Source organism: Cottoperca gobio, chromosome 14 (genome assembly GCF_900634415.1).
Source record: "Cottoperca gobio chromosome 14, fCotGob3.1, whole genome shotgun sequence".
In the NCBI taxonomy this organism is placed as follows: domain Eukaryota; kingdom Metazoa; phylum Chordata; class Actinopteri; order Perciformes; family Bovichtidae; genus Cottoperca; species Cottoperca gobio.
In genome coordinates, this window is record NC_041368.1 from 6,170,971 (window position 1) to 6,185,492 (window position 14,522).

At 37.4% G+C, this 14,522-nt stretch overlaps 3 protein-coding genes across 4 annotated transcripts in view; 2 read left to right on the plus strand and 1 right to left on the minus strand.

Annotated features, from left to right (window-relative positions):
• Nucleotides 1-658: 658 nt before the first annotated feature.
• On the minus strand, nucleotides 659-3,794 carry supt4h1 (SPT4 homolog, DSIF elongation factor subunit). Its single transcript, XM_029448317.1, has 5 exons — nucleotides 3,622-3,794; nucleotides 1,558-1,664; nucleotides 1,410-1,465; nucleotides 1,026-1,079; nucleotides 659-908 (listed from the first exon to the last, which is right to left on the minus strand). The coding sequence occupies exons 1-5, from the start codon at nucleotides 3,688-3,690 to the stop codon at nucleotides 841-843; spliced, it is 354 nt and encodes a 117-aa protein (XP_029304177.1). The 5' UTR covers nucleotides 3,691-3,794; the 3' UTR covers nucleotides 659-840.
• A 1,729-nt stretch (nucleotides 3,795-5,523) lies between these two features.
• On the plus strand, nucleotides 5,524-10,160 carry hsf5 (heat shock transcription factor family member 5). Of its 2 annotated transcripts, XM_029448514.1 has the most exons (6): nucleotides 5,524-5,616; nucleotides 6,833-7,321; nucleotides 7,589-7,909; nucleotides 8,494-8,585; nucleotides 8,695-9,069; nucleotides 9,265-10,160. In XM_029448514.1, the coding sequence occupies exons 1-6, from the start codon at nucleotides 5,601-5,603 to the stop codon at nucleotides 9,298-9,300; spliced, it is 1,329 nt and encodes a 442-aa protein (XP_029304374.1). In that variant the 5' UTR covers nucleotides 5,524-5,600; the 3' UTR covers nucleotides 9,301-10,160. The 2 variants fall into 2 exon arrangements, with proteins under 2 accessions (XP_029304374.1, XP_029304373.1); XM_029448513.1 differs by having other exon boundaries at nucleotides 8,695-10,160.
• Nucleotides 10,161-10,774: 614 nt separating this feature from the next.
• Nucleotides 10,775-14,522, plus strand: part of rnf43 (ring finger protein 43) — an 87,451-nt gene continuing 83,703 nt past the window's right edge. Inside the window, exon 1 of the mRNA XM_029449030.1 lies at nucleotides 10,775-12,244. Within this exon, the coding sequence (XP_029304890.1) occupies nucleotides 12,023-12,244 (222 nt within the window). The 5' untranslated portion in view covers nucleotides 10,775-12,022. The remainder of the gene's footprint in view (nucleotides 12,245-14,522) is intronic.

A 14,522-nucleotide genomic window follows, 5' to 3' on the forward strand; every position in this document is an offset into this window, starting at 1 on the left:
TTTATTTTTAATTTAATACATTTGAAGAGCATTTTTTTACATTTATTTGTAACAAGACACGTTTTGATATTTGTGCCCATCTCTGCGTCAACATGCTAACACGCTCACAGTGACAATGCTAATGCTAACATGCTGATGTTTAGCAAGTTTAATGTTTACCATGTTCCACAACTTAGTTTAGGGTGTTAGCATAACGTTTTGTAATTAGCACTAAATAAAAAGCACAGCTGAGGCTGATGGGAATGTTATTAGTTTTGCAGTATTTGGACATACAATTCAAATTGTGAACTAGTAAAGGTGCTGAAAGAAAAGGGATCACTAGGTATTACAATTCATCCTGAAGGGGACATGAATGTCTGAACCATGTCGTGGCAATCCATCTAATAGTTGCGATACTTCAGTTTGGACTTAAGTGGACCTATTGACAGACATTGCCATTTCCAGAGCTACGCTGCTTAACATGGCCAAAAAATAAATTATTTCTAAACTAATTTAGGTGTTTCATGAGTCCAGACCTGAATAAAGCAAATCTCACTGTGTTTATGTTACTGTACTAAAAACAAGTACTCTTTTTTTTTTATGAAAACAGACTTTTATTTTTTCTCAGTTATTCAAAGATATATATATATAAAAAAAGAAGAAGAATATTCTCCCCTGCGAGCACCCATGCTAATATTTATAATCAATACAACAAACAAAAATTGAACAACAGTTTTTCAACAGTTGATAATTATTAATAACACATGACGGACATGATCGCATTTAGTCCCACTGTTGTGACTTCTTCCTGGAGTTGGTGCTGCAGTATGACACCGCTCTGGTGTGGCTGATCAGACAGGTTTATGACTTCACTGCTGTGTCTCTGGATTTGTAGATCACTCCTCTGCTCTTCAACTCCCTCACCACGCCTTCAGAGAGAGATAAATAGTTAGTAGCGTAAACAGCGGGTGAGTAAAGTTGATGTAATAATTAATAAGGAAGGAATTCCGAACAAGAAAAAGCCAGAACAGTTAGATAAAGTGTACCTGGAGGTAGTCTGCCGGTCACTGACACTGCATATACACCTGGCTTGAATTGGCCTGTAGGATGGAGCAAAAACAAAAAACACAAATATTATGACTCAACAATAATTCAAACTGAAAATTACTTAAGCCAATATTTAAGAAAAAATAAAAACTATCGGAAGGCATGATTAAAATCGTTCTAAACAGCATTTGGTATCCATTCAACTTTTTATTATTAACAAATTACTACATATAAAGAAAATAGGGTCCTTATTGACATCATATTGAGTGATAAACCCACGCAGAATTATCAACTGACTTTGTCAATCTTAGTTCTATATCTTAGCTCGTTTCAAAATTCCTGTGCTCCCTTATCAAAAATCTCTTATGAGCATACATATTTACCTATCCTCTGCCATTTAGCCACCCAACTGTCCTCAGGACTCATCATGGATATCACTCTGTGGACATACAGACAATAATGGTAAACATCAAGAAAACAGTTCAATCCATTGGAAGTTTTTTGAATAATCGATGCTGAATCAGTGTTTACCCGTCAAATGAGGAACTTGTGCATTCATAAACCATCTCTCGGTTCCCTTTCATCCGAAGGTACGACTCACAGTTGTCACAGCCGTCATATTCAAACTGGTCAATGGTCTAAAGAAGACAAAGCGGGGAGGGTGAGCTCGTACTGGATTAAATGAATCCAGGACAATGATTAGAGAGTGAATAATGGATACAAACATGTAAAGTAAAATATAAACTACAGATTCTTTTCATTATCGATTAATCTGCAGATCTTTTTTTCTTTTCTCCAAATGGATAATGGATAATCATTTACTATTTATTACTATTTGAAATGTCAAAACATCTTCAAATGTCTTGTTTCGACCAAAGAGCCAAAACATATTTAGTTTATAATGATAATGATATATGACAAAGAAAAAGAAGGAAATCATATCATTTGAGAGGCTGGAATCAGAAAATATTGAAATTGTTTCACTATTTACAGGTACATCTCAATAAATTAGAATATCGTGGAAAAGTCAGTTTATTTCACTAATTCAATTCAAAAGGTGAAACTCATATATTATATGGATTCATTACACAAAGTTAAATATTTCAAGCCTTTATTTGTTTTAAACTTGATGATTACAGTTTACAGCTAATCAAAAATCAGTATCTCAGAAGATTAGAATATTACATAAGACCAATAGAAAAAGGATTTTTAATACAGAAATGTCAGCCTTCTGAAAAGTATGTTCATGTGTCTGCACTCAGTACTTGGTTGGGCCTCCTTTTGCATGAATTACTGCATCAATGCGGCGTGGCATGGAGGCGATCAGCCTGTGGCACTGCTGAGGAGTTATGGAAGCCCAGGTTGCTTCGATAGCGGCCTTCAGCTCGTCTGCATCGTTGGGTCTCGTGTCTCTCCTCTTCCTCTTGACAATACCCCAGAGATTCTCTATAGGGTTCAGGTCAGGCGAGTTTGCAGGCCAATCAAGCACATTGATTCCATGGTCATTAAACCAGGCATTAGTACTTTTGGCAGTGGGCAGGTGCCAAGTCCTGCTGGAAAATGAAATCAGCATCTCCACAAAGCTTGTCAGAAGAAGGAAGCATGAAGTGCTCTAAACCTTCCTGGTAGACGGCTGCGTTCACTTTGGACTTGAGATAACACAGTGGACCAACACCAGCCGATGACATGGCTCCCAAATCATTACTGACTGTGGAAACTTCACACTGGACTTCAAGCAACTTGGATTCTGTGCCTCTCCACTCTTCCTCCAGACTCTGGGGCCTTGATTTCCAAATGAAATGCAAAATCTACTTTCATCTGAAAAGAGGACTTTGGACCACTGAGCAATAGACCGGTTCTTCTTCTCCTTAGCCCAGGTAAGACGCTTCTGACGTTGTCTCTGGTTCAGGAGTGGCTTGACATGAGGAACGTGACAGTTGTAGCTCATGTCCTGGATACATCTGTGCGTGGTGGCTCTTCACTGACTCCAGCCTCAGTCCTTGTGAAGCTCCCCCAAATCTTTGAATGGCCTCTTCTTGACCATCCTCTCAAGGCTGCGGTTATCCCTGTTGCTTGTGCACCTTTCTGACCACACTTTTCCTTCCATTCAACGTTCTATGGATATGTGTGTATGTGGATGTGTGTAATGAATCCATATAATATGAGTTTCACTTTTTGAATTGAATTAGTGAAATAAACAGACTTTTCCACGATATTAATTACTAATTTATTGAGATGTACATGTATATCTGAAGAAATGCTAAAACTATCAATTGTTAAGTATGTTTCTGTTAATTGACTAATCGTATCAGCTTTTTTTTTTTTTTTTTACTAATGCTACTTCTGATATCGACATGATATGGTCAACTGTTGTGTAGAAAATACATTTTAGTTTGTGTAACGTTAAAATAACATTAGCATTTTATGTTTGAGTTTAGCCAAACAAACAGGCTAAGCTTCTTATTGTGTGATTCTGTAAATAAAACTCATTAACAAAGCATTATACACACGCAACAGAGAAATACAGTGCAGAAAGCGGCTAACACGTTAGCAGAGAAGCTAGATTGAGCGTTTCTTTTTTGCATTTTAGTTTACCTTCACTAAAGAACAAAGAAGGCAGGCTCGCAGATGGCGAAGGTCTTTGGGCACCGTTTCCAATGCCATTATGTTAAGCTCCTGGAGAATGTAATACTGAAATATCAAACAGATTAATGTTTTGAATGTGTTCCAGTCGCTGGGGATCTGCGTCACTCACTGTGAGGACCTGAAAGACCAGCACAGAGAGGTACCTATTGTGCGCCTGTATTAAAATCTTAATAATCTCCATCATAGTCAAGATTCAGGTTCTTTATTATGCGCAACAATTACAGAGAAGCAATGACGATATGAGATCTCCGGCTCCTTCCAACAATGCTCATTAAATATATATTATAAAGAAATAGAAAATCAAGCATGTAAAATCAAAATGAGAATCTAAGACATAAAATAGTTCAAATATAGGTCTAAAATATAAACAAAAATGTAAAATAAAGTATTATACATTTGTGGAAAACAGTATTGTAAATTAATAAACTGAGTGCAAACAGGAATATAATAAGCAATTGTATATGCATAAGAGAAGTAATAATATAAAACAGTCATTTCAGTTACAGTGATGATGCTTGAACTGTTTTGTATAGTCGCAAATTGTATATGCTAAATAATGTTAATGCTACATTATATATATGTATATAATGCTATATTTTATATATTAATTTTGTCATCCTGTCTTATCTTACATCTTAATGTAATTTTATCTTGATATGACTAGTGCTCTTATTGTGACTGGTTCCATCGTCCAATACATATGTATCGTTGACTCTGTGTTAACAGATGTGACTAATAAAGTAAAACTTAAACTTGAACTATATATGTTCCTCTGTGTCCAGAAACTTGTCATAGTTATACTAAACATTGATTTAATTTGTGGTCATGCATGCATGTATTTCAGCCATTCCTAAGGGATTTTATATTTAATTTAGTGATTCTCCCTTTCGACTATATGCATTTTCAATTAAATGTTATTTTAATTTTTATTCCTATTCTTAATATTATATATATATATATATATATATAATATTACTGTTTTGTTATATCACTTATCACTGTCATTGTATTATTTATTTAGCTATTTGTTTTAAGGAAAATGTTGGATTAATACTGTGTTTTAAATATAATTCAGCAATATTATCCAAATACAAAATCAATGAAGTACAGTTTACGTTTACTTTTGGCACAAGTACAGGTGCATTCATGCTGCCTCTTAATTACAAGTGTTCTTTTACTGAGGCTGATAATAAATATATTAAATATTAAATCAAGTTTTAGATCAATAAAAATCTATATCAACAACAGACTCATAACAATATTTTACTACCTTGTTATCATAGTTATTTAAAATGTTCAAATAAGGGTATTCTAGTTTATTTGTCCAAGTGGAAGACAGTAGCTGAGAGCATTTACTTAAGTATTTGTGCTTTACTTGAAACTTGCTACATCATATTTATACTTATTCAAACATTGTGCTTTTTACTCGACTTCATTTGCTTGACAGCTATTGTTACTACTTTAAAGAATGAACATTGTCATACAAAGCATGTTAGGCCTATCTTAGAAAAATGTAGTTTAGGCTCATCATCTCCAGCTGGACCAGCTGCAACCTCCATGTTACTGTCAAATATTTAATGTATATAATTATATAATCCTCTGGCAGGGACAATTCTGCAAAAGGAGCACGTTTACTTTTTGCTGCTAACACTTCTGTATTCTTAAGTAGCATTTTAAATGAAGGACTTTAAACTTGTCATGGAGTATTTTTAAATTGTAGCAATGGACTTGAATACTTTCCCACACACATATTTGTCCTAATGGACACACACCTGCATGAGAAGGATCAATTAATAAACGGTCCCCTCTGTACACTAATCAGAGAACCTTGGCAGTTGGTACCAGAATCAGTGTCAGATGAAACGTTTAAACTCCAACAGCTCCAACGGTTCGGGAACTTCAGACGGTTCTGAGAACAGGAGAGGGTCATGTTTTGCGATCCAGGTACAGTTCACCTATCATGGAGTTTCTTCTTGGTGTAACATAACCCCCAAAAATAGAAGGACATAACAACATAATCGTATGCATCCTTAATTAACGTTATTAACGATAAATTCATTAAAAAATACGGATCAGTTAATTGACGAGCTAACGTTAAAGTTAATTTAAACCTAGCTAATGCTAGCTGAGTAACGTTATCAGTAACGTTAACGCTGAAAGTTAGCATTTTCAGGTCTTATAACTTTAATAGCGTTAAAGCTAAATTTACAGAATTTTGTTGTTGTTTTCAGTTAGAACTATTGTTGACATTGACGTTAAGTACGTCCATTTGATATACATTTAAGTAGAGGGGCATATGTGGTTTTATTTTACGTTAACAACTCTTAGTTCACGTTTTGAAAGTGTACAATCTTAGCTAGCCGTAGCTAATTTAGTTACTTTATAACCATATAATTTAACTGGTAGTAAAGATGTATTATTAGCTAACGTTAGCATTAACGATAACTGTCCAAACCAGGACAGTTCTGCTTGTTGGCTAACGTTAATGTTAATGCTAGGTAACGTTAATAATCTATCTTTACTGACGTTACCATTGAAGTATACGGTTATGAAGTAACCAAAGGAGTGATTAACGTTAACTGATTACGGTTGGCCTGATATTCAGATGCGGTGGACCCTGTGTTCAATTCTTTCTCCTAAATATATCATTTTGTAACACTATGAGTTACAAATCAGTAAACTGTGTTTTTTACTTTTTTTTATTCAATTGGAATTTAAAAATATGTATTAACAGTTAACAGTTTAGAGTGTTTTAGGTTCAAAACCCTCTTTACCTCTTTTTTAAATTAAATGTCAATGCTTAACTCTCTTGATCGAACAAACAATAAAAAAGCAATATTAGAATATTAGAAACATATTTAGTTGATGAAACCCCCTGAAGGCACATTAATTTATATTTTCTAATGTATTTCCTTATATATATATATATATATATATATATATATATATATATATATATATATATATATATATATATATATATATACTTTATTTTCATCCTTTTAATTTAAAAAATATATATATATACGTTTTTTGATGTCAGCAACTCACCTGTTTTGTGTTGTGTCTGACTTGAAATGTACTTTTTTTTAATAACATTTTGTGTAAAATAAAAAAAGCCTTGTGTTCACTAACTTTACCCCTTTTTCCAATTCAACAGACAAAAGCATGGTTGCTGGGGATAGTTCACTCCCTGACAGCATCAACCCTAATAATTTTCCTGCTAAACTATGGCGTTTGGTGAACAACCCGCTAAAAGAAGCCATCTGCTGGGACAGACTCGGCCAGTTCATTGTCATTGATCAACAACTCTTTGAGAAACAAATCCTGTCTCCCAGCTCCATCACCTCGGACAACGCTGACGCCTTCAAAACTTCCAACTTCTCGAGCTTTGTCCGTCAGCTCAATCTGTATGGTTTCAGGAAAGCAGATCCAACTATTAAAGAAAGTGGGGAGAATGCGGCGTGTCATCATTTTTACAACCATAACTTCAAGCGAGACCAGCCTGAACTTGTTGCCACTCTGAGGAGACTCACTGTCGACAACAAAGCCAAGATGCAAGCTGGTCTGAATGTGAAAAGTCGTCCCCCAAGTCGATTCCTGCGATTTAGTGGTGACAGTGGTGACAGCGATAACAATTTGAAAAGAGGCAAGTGTCATTGCATGACCTCTAATGGCTGTCTTTCAGTGGGAAAGTATCTGTAGGTAGCAGAAACCCATCTTAATGGTCACACAAGTTTCCCTGTAGTGGTATAGTGAATAATACTGTAAAATTAAATTACCGTACTTTCATGGACTGGAAAGGGTCCAGTTCAGCTTTGTTACTTTTCAATCTTAGTTTCACATCCAGTGCTTTACATTTCAATTATGGCTCTCTAACAGGTTGCCATGCTTTGCTTTTTTCCTGTTTCTGCAGAGAGTTCTTCACCTAGTCCTACACATCAGGGGACATCTCATCCTTACTATCCAAATAAAGCTCAGGCCATGGCATCGCACAATGGAACCCCAGTCCCACCACGATTCCTGATAAGGGGCCATAGTGCGGCTCTTTCAACTACTGTCTTTGCTGAAGACAAAGGGATACCAGTATCTTTAAGCTCCCACTCCCATGGAGTACCCTCAAGCTCCAATGCTGTGCACATTCAGCAGGGTATACTGTCCCGTTCAAACCATGGAAATTCAAATTTCACTTATAATGGTGCTAATGCACAATATCAGCCTAGCTACTATTCCCCAGGTGAGCATGGTATCAATTAACCTGTTAGTGAAAGGGTTATAAACCACACTATTTAAATCCCTTTACTTACATTGTACATGAGTAGAAAAACACATTTTTAGATACAATGTACTTTTAATATCTAAAATTAGAACTTGAAAGATTAATAAATAAATTGTCAACTATTTAATTAATCTATTAAATAACTTTAATAATTAATTAATTGGTTTGAGTAATCTTTTAAGGGAAAAATAAATCTCTGATCCCATCCTTGTAAATGTGAATAGTTTGTGTTATTTTTTACTCCTCTATGACAGTGAAATTAATATCTTTGAGTTGTGAACAAAACAAGACATTTCAGGATGTCATCTTGGGCTTTGGGAAACACTGACTATTTTCTGACATTTAAATCCCAAACTAATAATTAATCGAGAAATAATCGACAGATTTTTTCGACAATGAAAATAGTCGTTAGTTGCAGCCCTAACTAAAATGTACTAATGTGTGTGTTGAATAAAAACAAGTATTATTAGAATGCAAAAATGTATGTTTCAACTCCAAATCCTGCATTTTATAATCTAAAATCTTTTTGTCCTTTTTTGAAGTTTGCCAGTGCTACCATCCGAACCTTGTGGCATCACATATGGCAGGTGGTGGGCTTCAGACATGGCCGTTATCTCCCCACAGTTATTACCAGGTCTTTCCTGTTATCAATGAGTCACACAAAGTCTGATCGGTCAAGGAAGATAGAGTGTTTTGAACATGTATTGTCTCTAAAACACTTCTTTCTTATTTTGCTGATTTAGGCAAGCTACCCTGTGAACATGTTGTCGCATGTGGACCCCAACCAGGACTCAAAGAACAAGGAACACCAGGAGGTGAAAAAATGTGACATTAACTTGGAAACTATTTTCCAGATTGCTGATGAGGTGATGCAAACTCCGCCCAATAGCAGCCTGGTTAGAGTTGTGACCCCAGAGAAGCCTGGCCCTGAGTTAGTTCCAATCTCCGCTAACACTTTGATGTGTGACAATTTTGCCAGTACCATGAAAGCTAGCCCTTTGAGTCCTATTACCATTATAATGGCTGGGTCAGGCAAGGATCGTCCAGTTACATACGCACAGCAGGAGAAATCTGTGTTTTCAATACCTGATCAAATGCCTGAAGATGCCATATTTGAGGTAAGCCTCTACATTGTAGATAAAGACATTTGGCTTTATTTTTTCTAAATACTTTGTCAGACAAGGCAACGTGTGGTCTGACCAGCAAGTAGAAATAATCATCCATGATGTGTATTTTTACATGTGGAGAATGTGTAACAGCTTAGCAGAAGACCTGTTCATTATGTGCTGTGGTTTTCTCTGTGCCCTGGCAAGGTTACCATTGATGATGAAAAGGACACTGCTTTATAAGTTTCGAGTTAAGCAAACCTCTGAAGGATACCAGTCATGCCTACAACAGCAAGGAAGGTACAGGAAGGGCACCAAATCTTCAGGGAAGACATTATTGAGCATTTAGGGAGCACATTCAGAATAAAACTAGTGGAAGAAAAGGCATCATTTGCAAGTCATCATATTAACAAGTTTACTGACAGTTTTTTATATTTTTTGTTTTAGATCTCTACTTGTTGATTTGATTGGCATGAGTCTGAGAGTCATCACTTTAGTATTTGATGATCTTAAATTCTCACTATTAACAGACGTTATTCACCATTTTAATGATTTTTTTGTTGATGAGTTCAAATTTAAATCTTATTTAAAACTTTTAGCAAAATGTGATATATGTTATGTCATAGTTGTGTGTTTACTTATTGCTTGTGACTTGTAACACTCAATCATAATGATTTGTTTCTCTAAGAATTAGAATAACTTGTACCACGGTACATAAAAAAAAAAATGGAAAGCAAGGTTTACCTCTTTATTTTTAACACAGTACTTTCTTAAATGTAACCACCTTGTGATGTTTTTAAATATTTGCCTTTTTAAGTATAATTCATACAGAGTTGCTGCAGTAAGGCTAACTCAGCCTCTCCCCATTTTAATGTGCACATGTTTGAAATGTTTTTAATAACATAAAGGGTAGTGTTTTTTCATTGCAAGTTGTAACACAACTGCTGTAATGAGGGCAAAATTGATTGTATGAAAATATACATTTTAATATTGACTAGTGATTGTTTGCTTTGTGATGGTTGCATTTACCAACTTTAAAAAAAAAATGTACTGCGTCACTTTAAAAAAAATGTGTAACAGACATGTTTAAAGGCAAGTGTATAAAAGTATTATAATTAAAGTGAAATATATTTATAATATATATTTATATTGCATGTCCTGATTTCTTGATGACACTGCAGCTGTGCACTGAAGGTGTCTGCTGGTTCTGTGGGGTTGTGTACACTAGAGGGAGCCACTTACTCGTTTTTATCAGCGCTGCTGCTGACCGGCTGCTCTGCCCTCCAGCCTCTAATGTGGCCTTCAGGTGCTACTTGGAATCTCCTCTTACGTTATTACTTTAACTATTTTTCTTATTCTGTAACGTGCAAATTTTGGGGTTGAAAACGAATCCGGTAACAAAAGTGGTATTTGACAGCTGTTTATTATCATCGACTGTAATTTGACACTACATTTCTTGAAAATAGGAGTTGTAACTTTTACTTTTAATTTAGACAGAAGCATCATTACACATCATTAAAGTACTTGTAACACCATTTGTTAAGTAGGTTTCTCCCTCGTTTAAAGAAACCAGATTACAAAAATCCATCCGTGCCCAAACACATCATGTTTGTTCATGCGCATCGTTTCTTTAAAATTCCCAAATCTCCGACAGCACGGGAAGGCAGCAGGACAGAGAGCAGGTAGAGTGTCAATGAGATCCCAGGGGAGCGAGAGACAAGTCCGGGAGGTAGACTTTTGTCATAACTGTACACGGTGTCTCTCCACTTTATCAACTTTAAATGGAGACTACAAGGAGTTTGGACCACTTTTATTCCGTACTTTTTGTAGTATTTCTACTCTGTAATCGTTGATGATTTTGATAAACAATTCATTTTCCCTCGGTGTTCTCAGGAGGATCGTATCTGATTTCTTAGAGTGCAGCGGAGGCACTGAACTCAGGGGAATGCCTGTGTTTTCTTTTTTACAGCGTTTATGAACACCGACTGTAGAAAATAAGTTGATGGGTCTGTTAGAGGAGTAGCTTTGGTGTCGGACCCAGTATAATTACCAAGCTATAAGCGAAGTAAGTCAACGGTCCATTTGCTTTGGTTAATAATTAGATAGACCGGTGTACTGAATTTAACAACTTCTTCGAGATTTATTTTTCGCAACTCCTTGGTTGTAAAACATATTACCCAACTTTTTGGCACTGCACTATCATCCAACATGCCTTATAACTTTCCGGCGGCAACCTGTAACTCAGCCTTTGAAGTTCAAGTCTTTGCTTTTCTGCGTTTTTTGTGGAATTATCCAGAAAATGTGGCGCCCACAGGATGTGCTATATCTTCTGACGCTGTTTGCCAACTCGCAAAATGTGATTGTAAGGTACAGTGACTGGTGTACACTGTAATATTAATAGTAGTTTGGATACGGATGAAGATTGATACACTGTTGCCAGGACCTGCCCTTCTTCTGGGAGAGGATACAGCCGCTCAAACATAACGCAAACACGTTACAAATGAAGACATTTGTTGAGTATCTCCTGAAGACCAGGCTGCTGGAAAACCAATGCACACTTCAAGCTCCAACACAACACAGCGTGTCTTCATGGTGCATTTGAGCGTGCAATGTTTCGCGACCCACATCAATAACACTGGATAAAAGTTCACTCAAGCTTATTGTATCTCGGAAGATATTCTGTAACGAAGGCTTTGTCTCAGGTGGGCACAGCATTTCTATAACGTGTAGAGTTTGAATATTATCTCTGGTGCTGAATGGAAGTTTTAGGACATTCACGCATGAGTTATGATGGCAGTCCTCCAGCTTTAAAAGTTTGGATTGTATCAGTTTAGTCGTCGAGGCGGAAAGAAGAAGAGGGGACGTATAAATATATACACATATTTTTTCCGTTTGTCTATCCGCGGCGCTTGCCTGCTTTGAAGTCCACCATGTGCGGCCGGGCACCACCGCTAAAGCCGAGGCCATGACCGTCCCCCAGCGGCGCCTGGCCGGGCTCTGGCCGTGGCTGCTCATGGCGGCCCTGCAGGTGGTGCTGGGCCAGCCGGGCCTGGAGTCCGAGCGGCCGGCCCTCCGAGCGGTCATCAAGGTGGCACTGCTGAATCACGAGCCGACGGGAAAGCCCATCACTCTGGAAGGGGTGTTCGTGGGAGGAAGTGCCGGCTACGCGGAGGGAAAACTAATGCAGGTAAGGTGTCTTAAAAAGAGCATCCACAAACAATGCATTTCCACACCTGGGCTTCCTATTCTCACTCATCCTTTACCTTCAGACAAAGACTAAAATGAGGAATTCACTAGATATGCTACCAGGGGTGCGGGTGGGCACCTGTTGTTCAGCTGGGGCTCAAAGTTTCTCCAGGCCACCCTGCAAGTGAATAGCGCCCTCAAAGCTGTTACGAATGTAATGTCTTGCCTAAAGACACTTAATGTGGATAAGGGGGGATATTTGGTCTCGATGGACAGTCTTACCACTCGGCATCATTTTGCTTTGATAAACATTGACATGTTGTTCTCATAACCACTTTGTCCCAGGGGACCCCTCATCGTTCTACTACTCTTCTATATGTACAAATGGACAGATCATTTACAAAGACAGTATTTCCTAACTTGAATGTTCTCCCAGTGTACAGTATTGAAACAATATTGATGAAGTTAAATGGTGTCCACCGGAGAGTAATAATTAAACATTAAAAGTCCAATATAAAAAGCATTAATTTGAAAATGAGTTTTCAGGACACACTGTCCTGCCTCTTGGTGCATCACTCCCTCTGTGCACGGACCCACATGTTTCTCTTTCTTTTCTCTAAAAACTGTACACAGCATCCACTGTCTGATAAACTAAATGATGTTAACACCTGTACTTGTTGCTAGCCGCCATCAACATACTGTAGTGACCATGGGTTACACAGCACACTGCATCTTCCTGAGAGCTGCTCACAATACCACAGTTTCCCACTCAGCATGCGAAGACAGAAATTGTAAATCCCTTGAACAAAAGTGATGACACACAGGTGTTATTAAGGGTATTTTGTCTTCAATCTATTTAAAAAACATGGGTTTGGTTGAGGTTGCCAACCTTTTCATGTTTATCTTTTCAAAGATGATATCTTACTATGTATGTCATGTAATGCTCTTCCAACATTTTTAATGTCCTGGTGTGTTTGAAATCATGTTTAGACTTTCAAACTAAATTTAAGCAAAACATTTATTTTTACCATTTAGGCCTGGACAAAATCTTGCTGTTACCTTGCACATGTAAAGTATGTGCTCTATTCACTGCGCATATTTAGGATTCAGGAGTGGATTAAGGTTCCCGGGCCTTGAAGCTTTGGCTGTGTCAATTTATTTACCGTCTCCAGAGAAACGGGACGACAGATATGAGGCATTGTAGGATCTTGTCTCTTCTCACTCACCAGGCGTGGGAGGTTTAGTCAATGGCAAGCCAGATGCTGCAGTTAGCCATAATTGATAAGGATTTACATGGCTTCTCCACAGAGAAAGCCCAGTGTTAGACACCTCTCCACTTAAAACTGATTTGGCTTTTAATGTGTCTGTGTGGGATGTTGACAACATGTTATGGATGCACATCACAGCGCAGGTGAGATCAAAGACACTTCCAGCTTTCTGGGATTTCCAGCTTTATTTTTTCTTTCTCATAAAACCTTGCACAGTTACTTTTTGTAGTGATCCAAATACATATGTGCTGTAGAGGGAATACATGGACAGTTATTAACCCCGTTACAAAGGTGCTTCAGCAACATACTGTAAGATAGCACATGGGTAACAGAGTGATTTCCTGAAAGTGTGAAGAAAGTGGGGCTTTCCTCGACTAAAGAAATTATTAGTCCACTAATACTCATACCATTTTGGCGACTAATCGATTAGTTTATTTTATCTACAGATCTGTAAAGTTTCTCCACAAAGAATCATGCAAAAGTTTGCTTTTAAATCTTGTGTTTACCAGAGACATGCTCATAGGTTTCTTGTAAATAGGTAGTTCGGCATGAAAACAGCATTCAAAAAATTATATCTGAGACCAAAACGACCAACTAGTTGACTAATCGACTATAAGAGGACTAAGCCCTAGGGAGAAAGATGCACTAGTACCTCATTCAAACTAATATTCTTTATTATGTCGTAGTCTTAATCCTCTGCTCATAATATCCCTGTTTTTTCTTGCTTTCTTCTGCCTTAAAAAAGTCTGTACAGTTGGTTTTGTCCGCTCTTCTGTTTCCTTGTTTCCCAAAGGCAGACCGTTGATTGTGGTTCTGTCCGAGGCGGGGAAGGTATAGTTTTGTCAGGGCTGTTCCCACAGTGCACAGAGGTGGTGTTATGCTGCAGGATGCTCTTTGTTGCAGCTTAGGCCTGTTCCAACAGGTCCTCATTGCCTCTGCAGGCTGCTTTATGGTCCCGCTTTATGTTCTTGTCTCCCTGTTGATTGGTGGGGGGGAGGCTGGAAAGGAGGT

Coding starts and splice junctions, on each gene's coding strand:
- supt4h1 (XM_029448317.1), bottom strand. CDS start 3,690: ATGGCATTGGAAACGGTGCCCAAAGACCTTCGCCATCTGCGAGCCTGC. Junction 1,665..3,621: donor TTCTTTGTTCTTTAGTGAAG/GTAAACTAAAAT, acceptor TGTCTTCTTTAG/ACCATTGACCAGTTTGAATA. Junction 1,466..1,557: donor ACAAGTTCCTCATTTGACGG/GTAAACACTGAT, acceptor GTATGTCCACAG/AGTGATATCCATGATGAGTC.
- hsf5 (XM_029448513.1), top strand. Junction 7,322..7,588: donor CGATAACAATTTGAAAAGAG/GCAAGTGTCATT, acceptor CTGTTTCTGCAG/AGAGTTCTTCACCTAGTCCT. Junction 7,910..8,493: donor GCCTAGCTACTATTCCCCAG/GTGAGCATGGTA, acceptor CCTTTTTTGAAG/TTTGCCAGTGCTACCATCCG.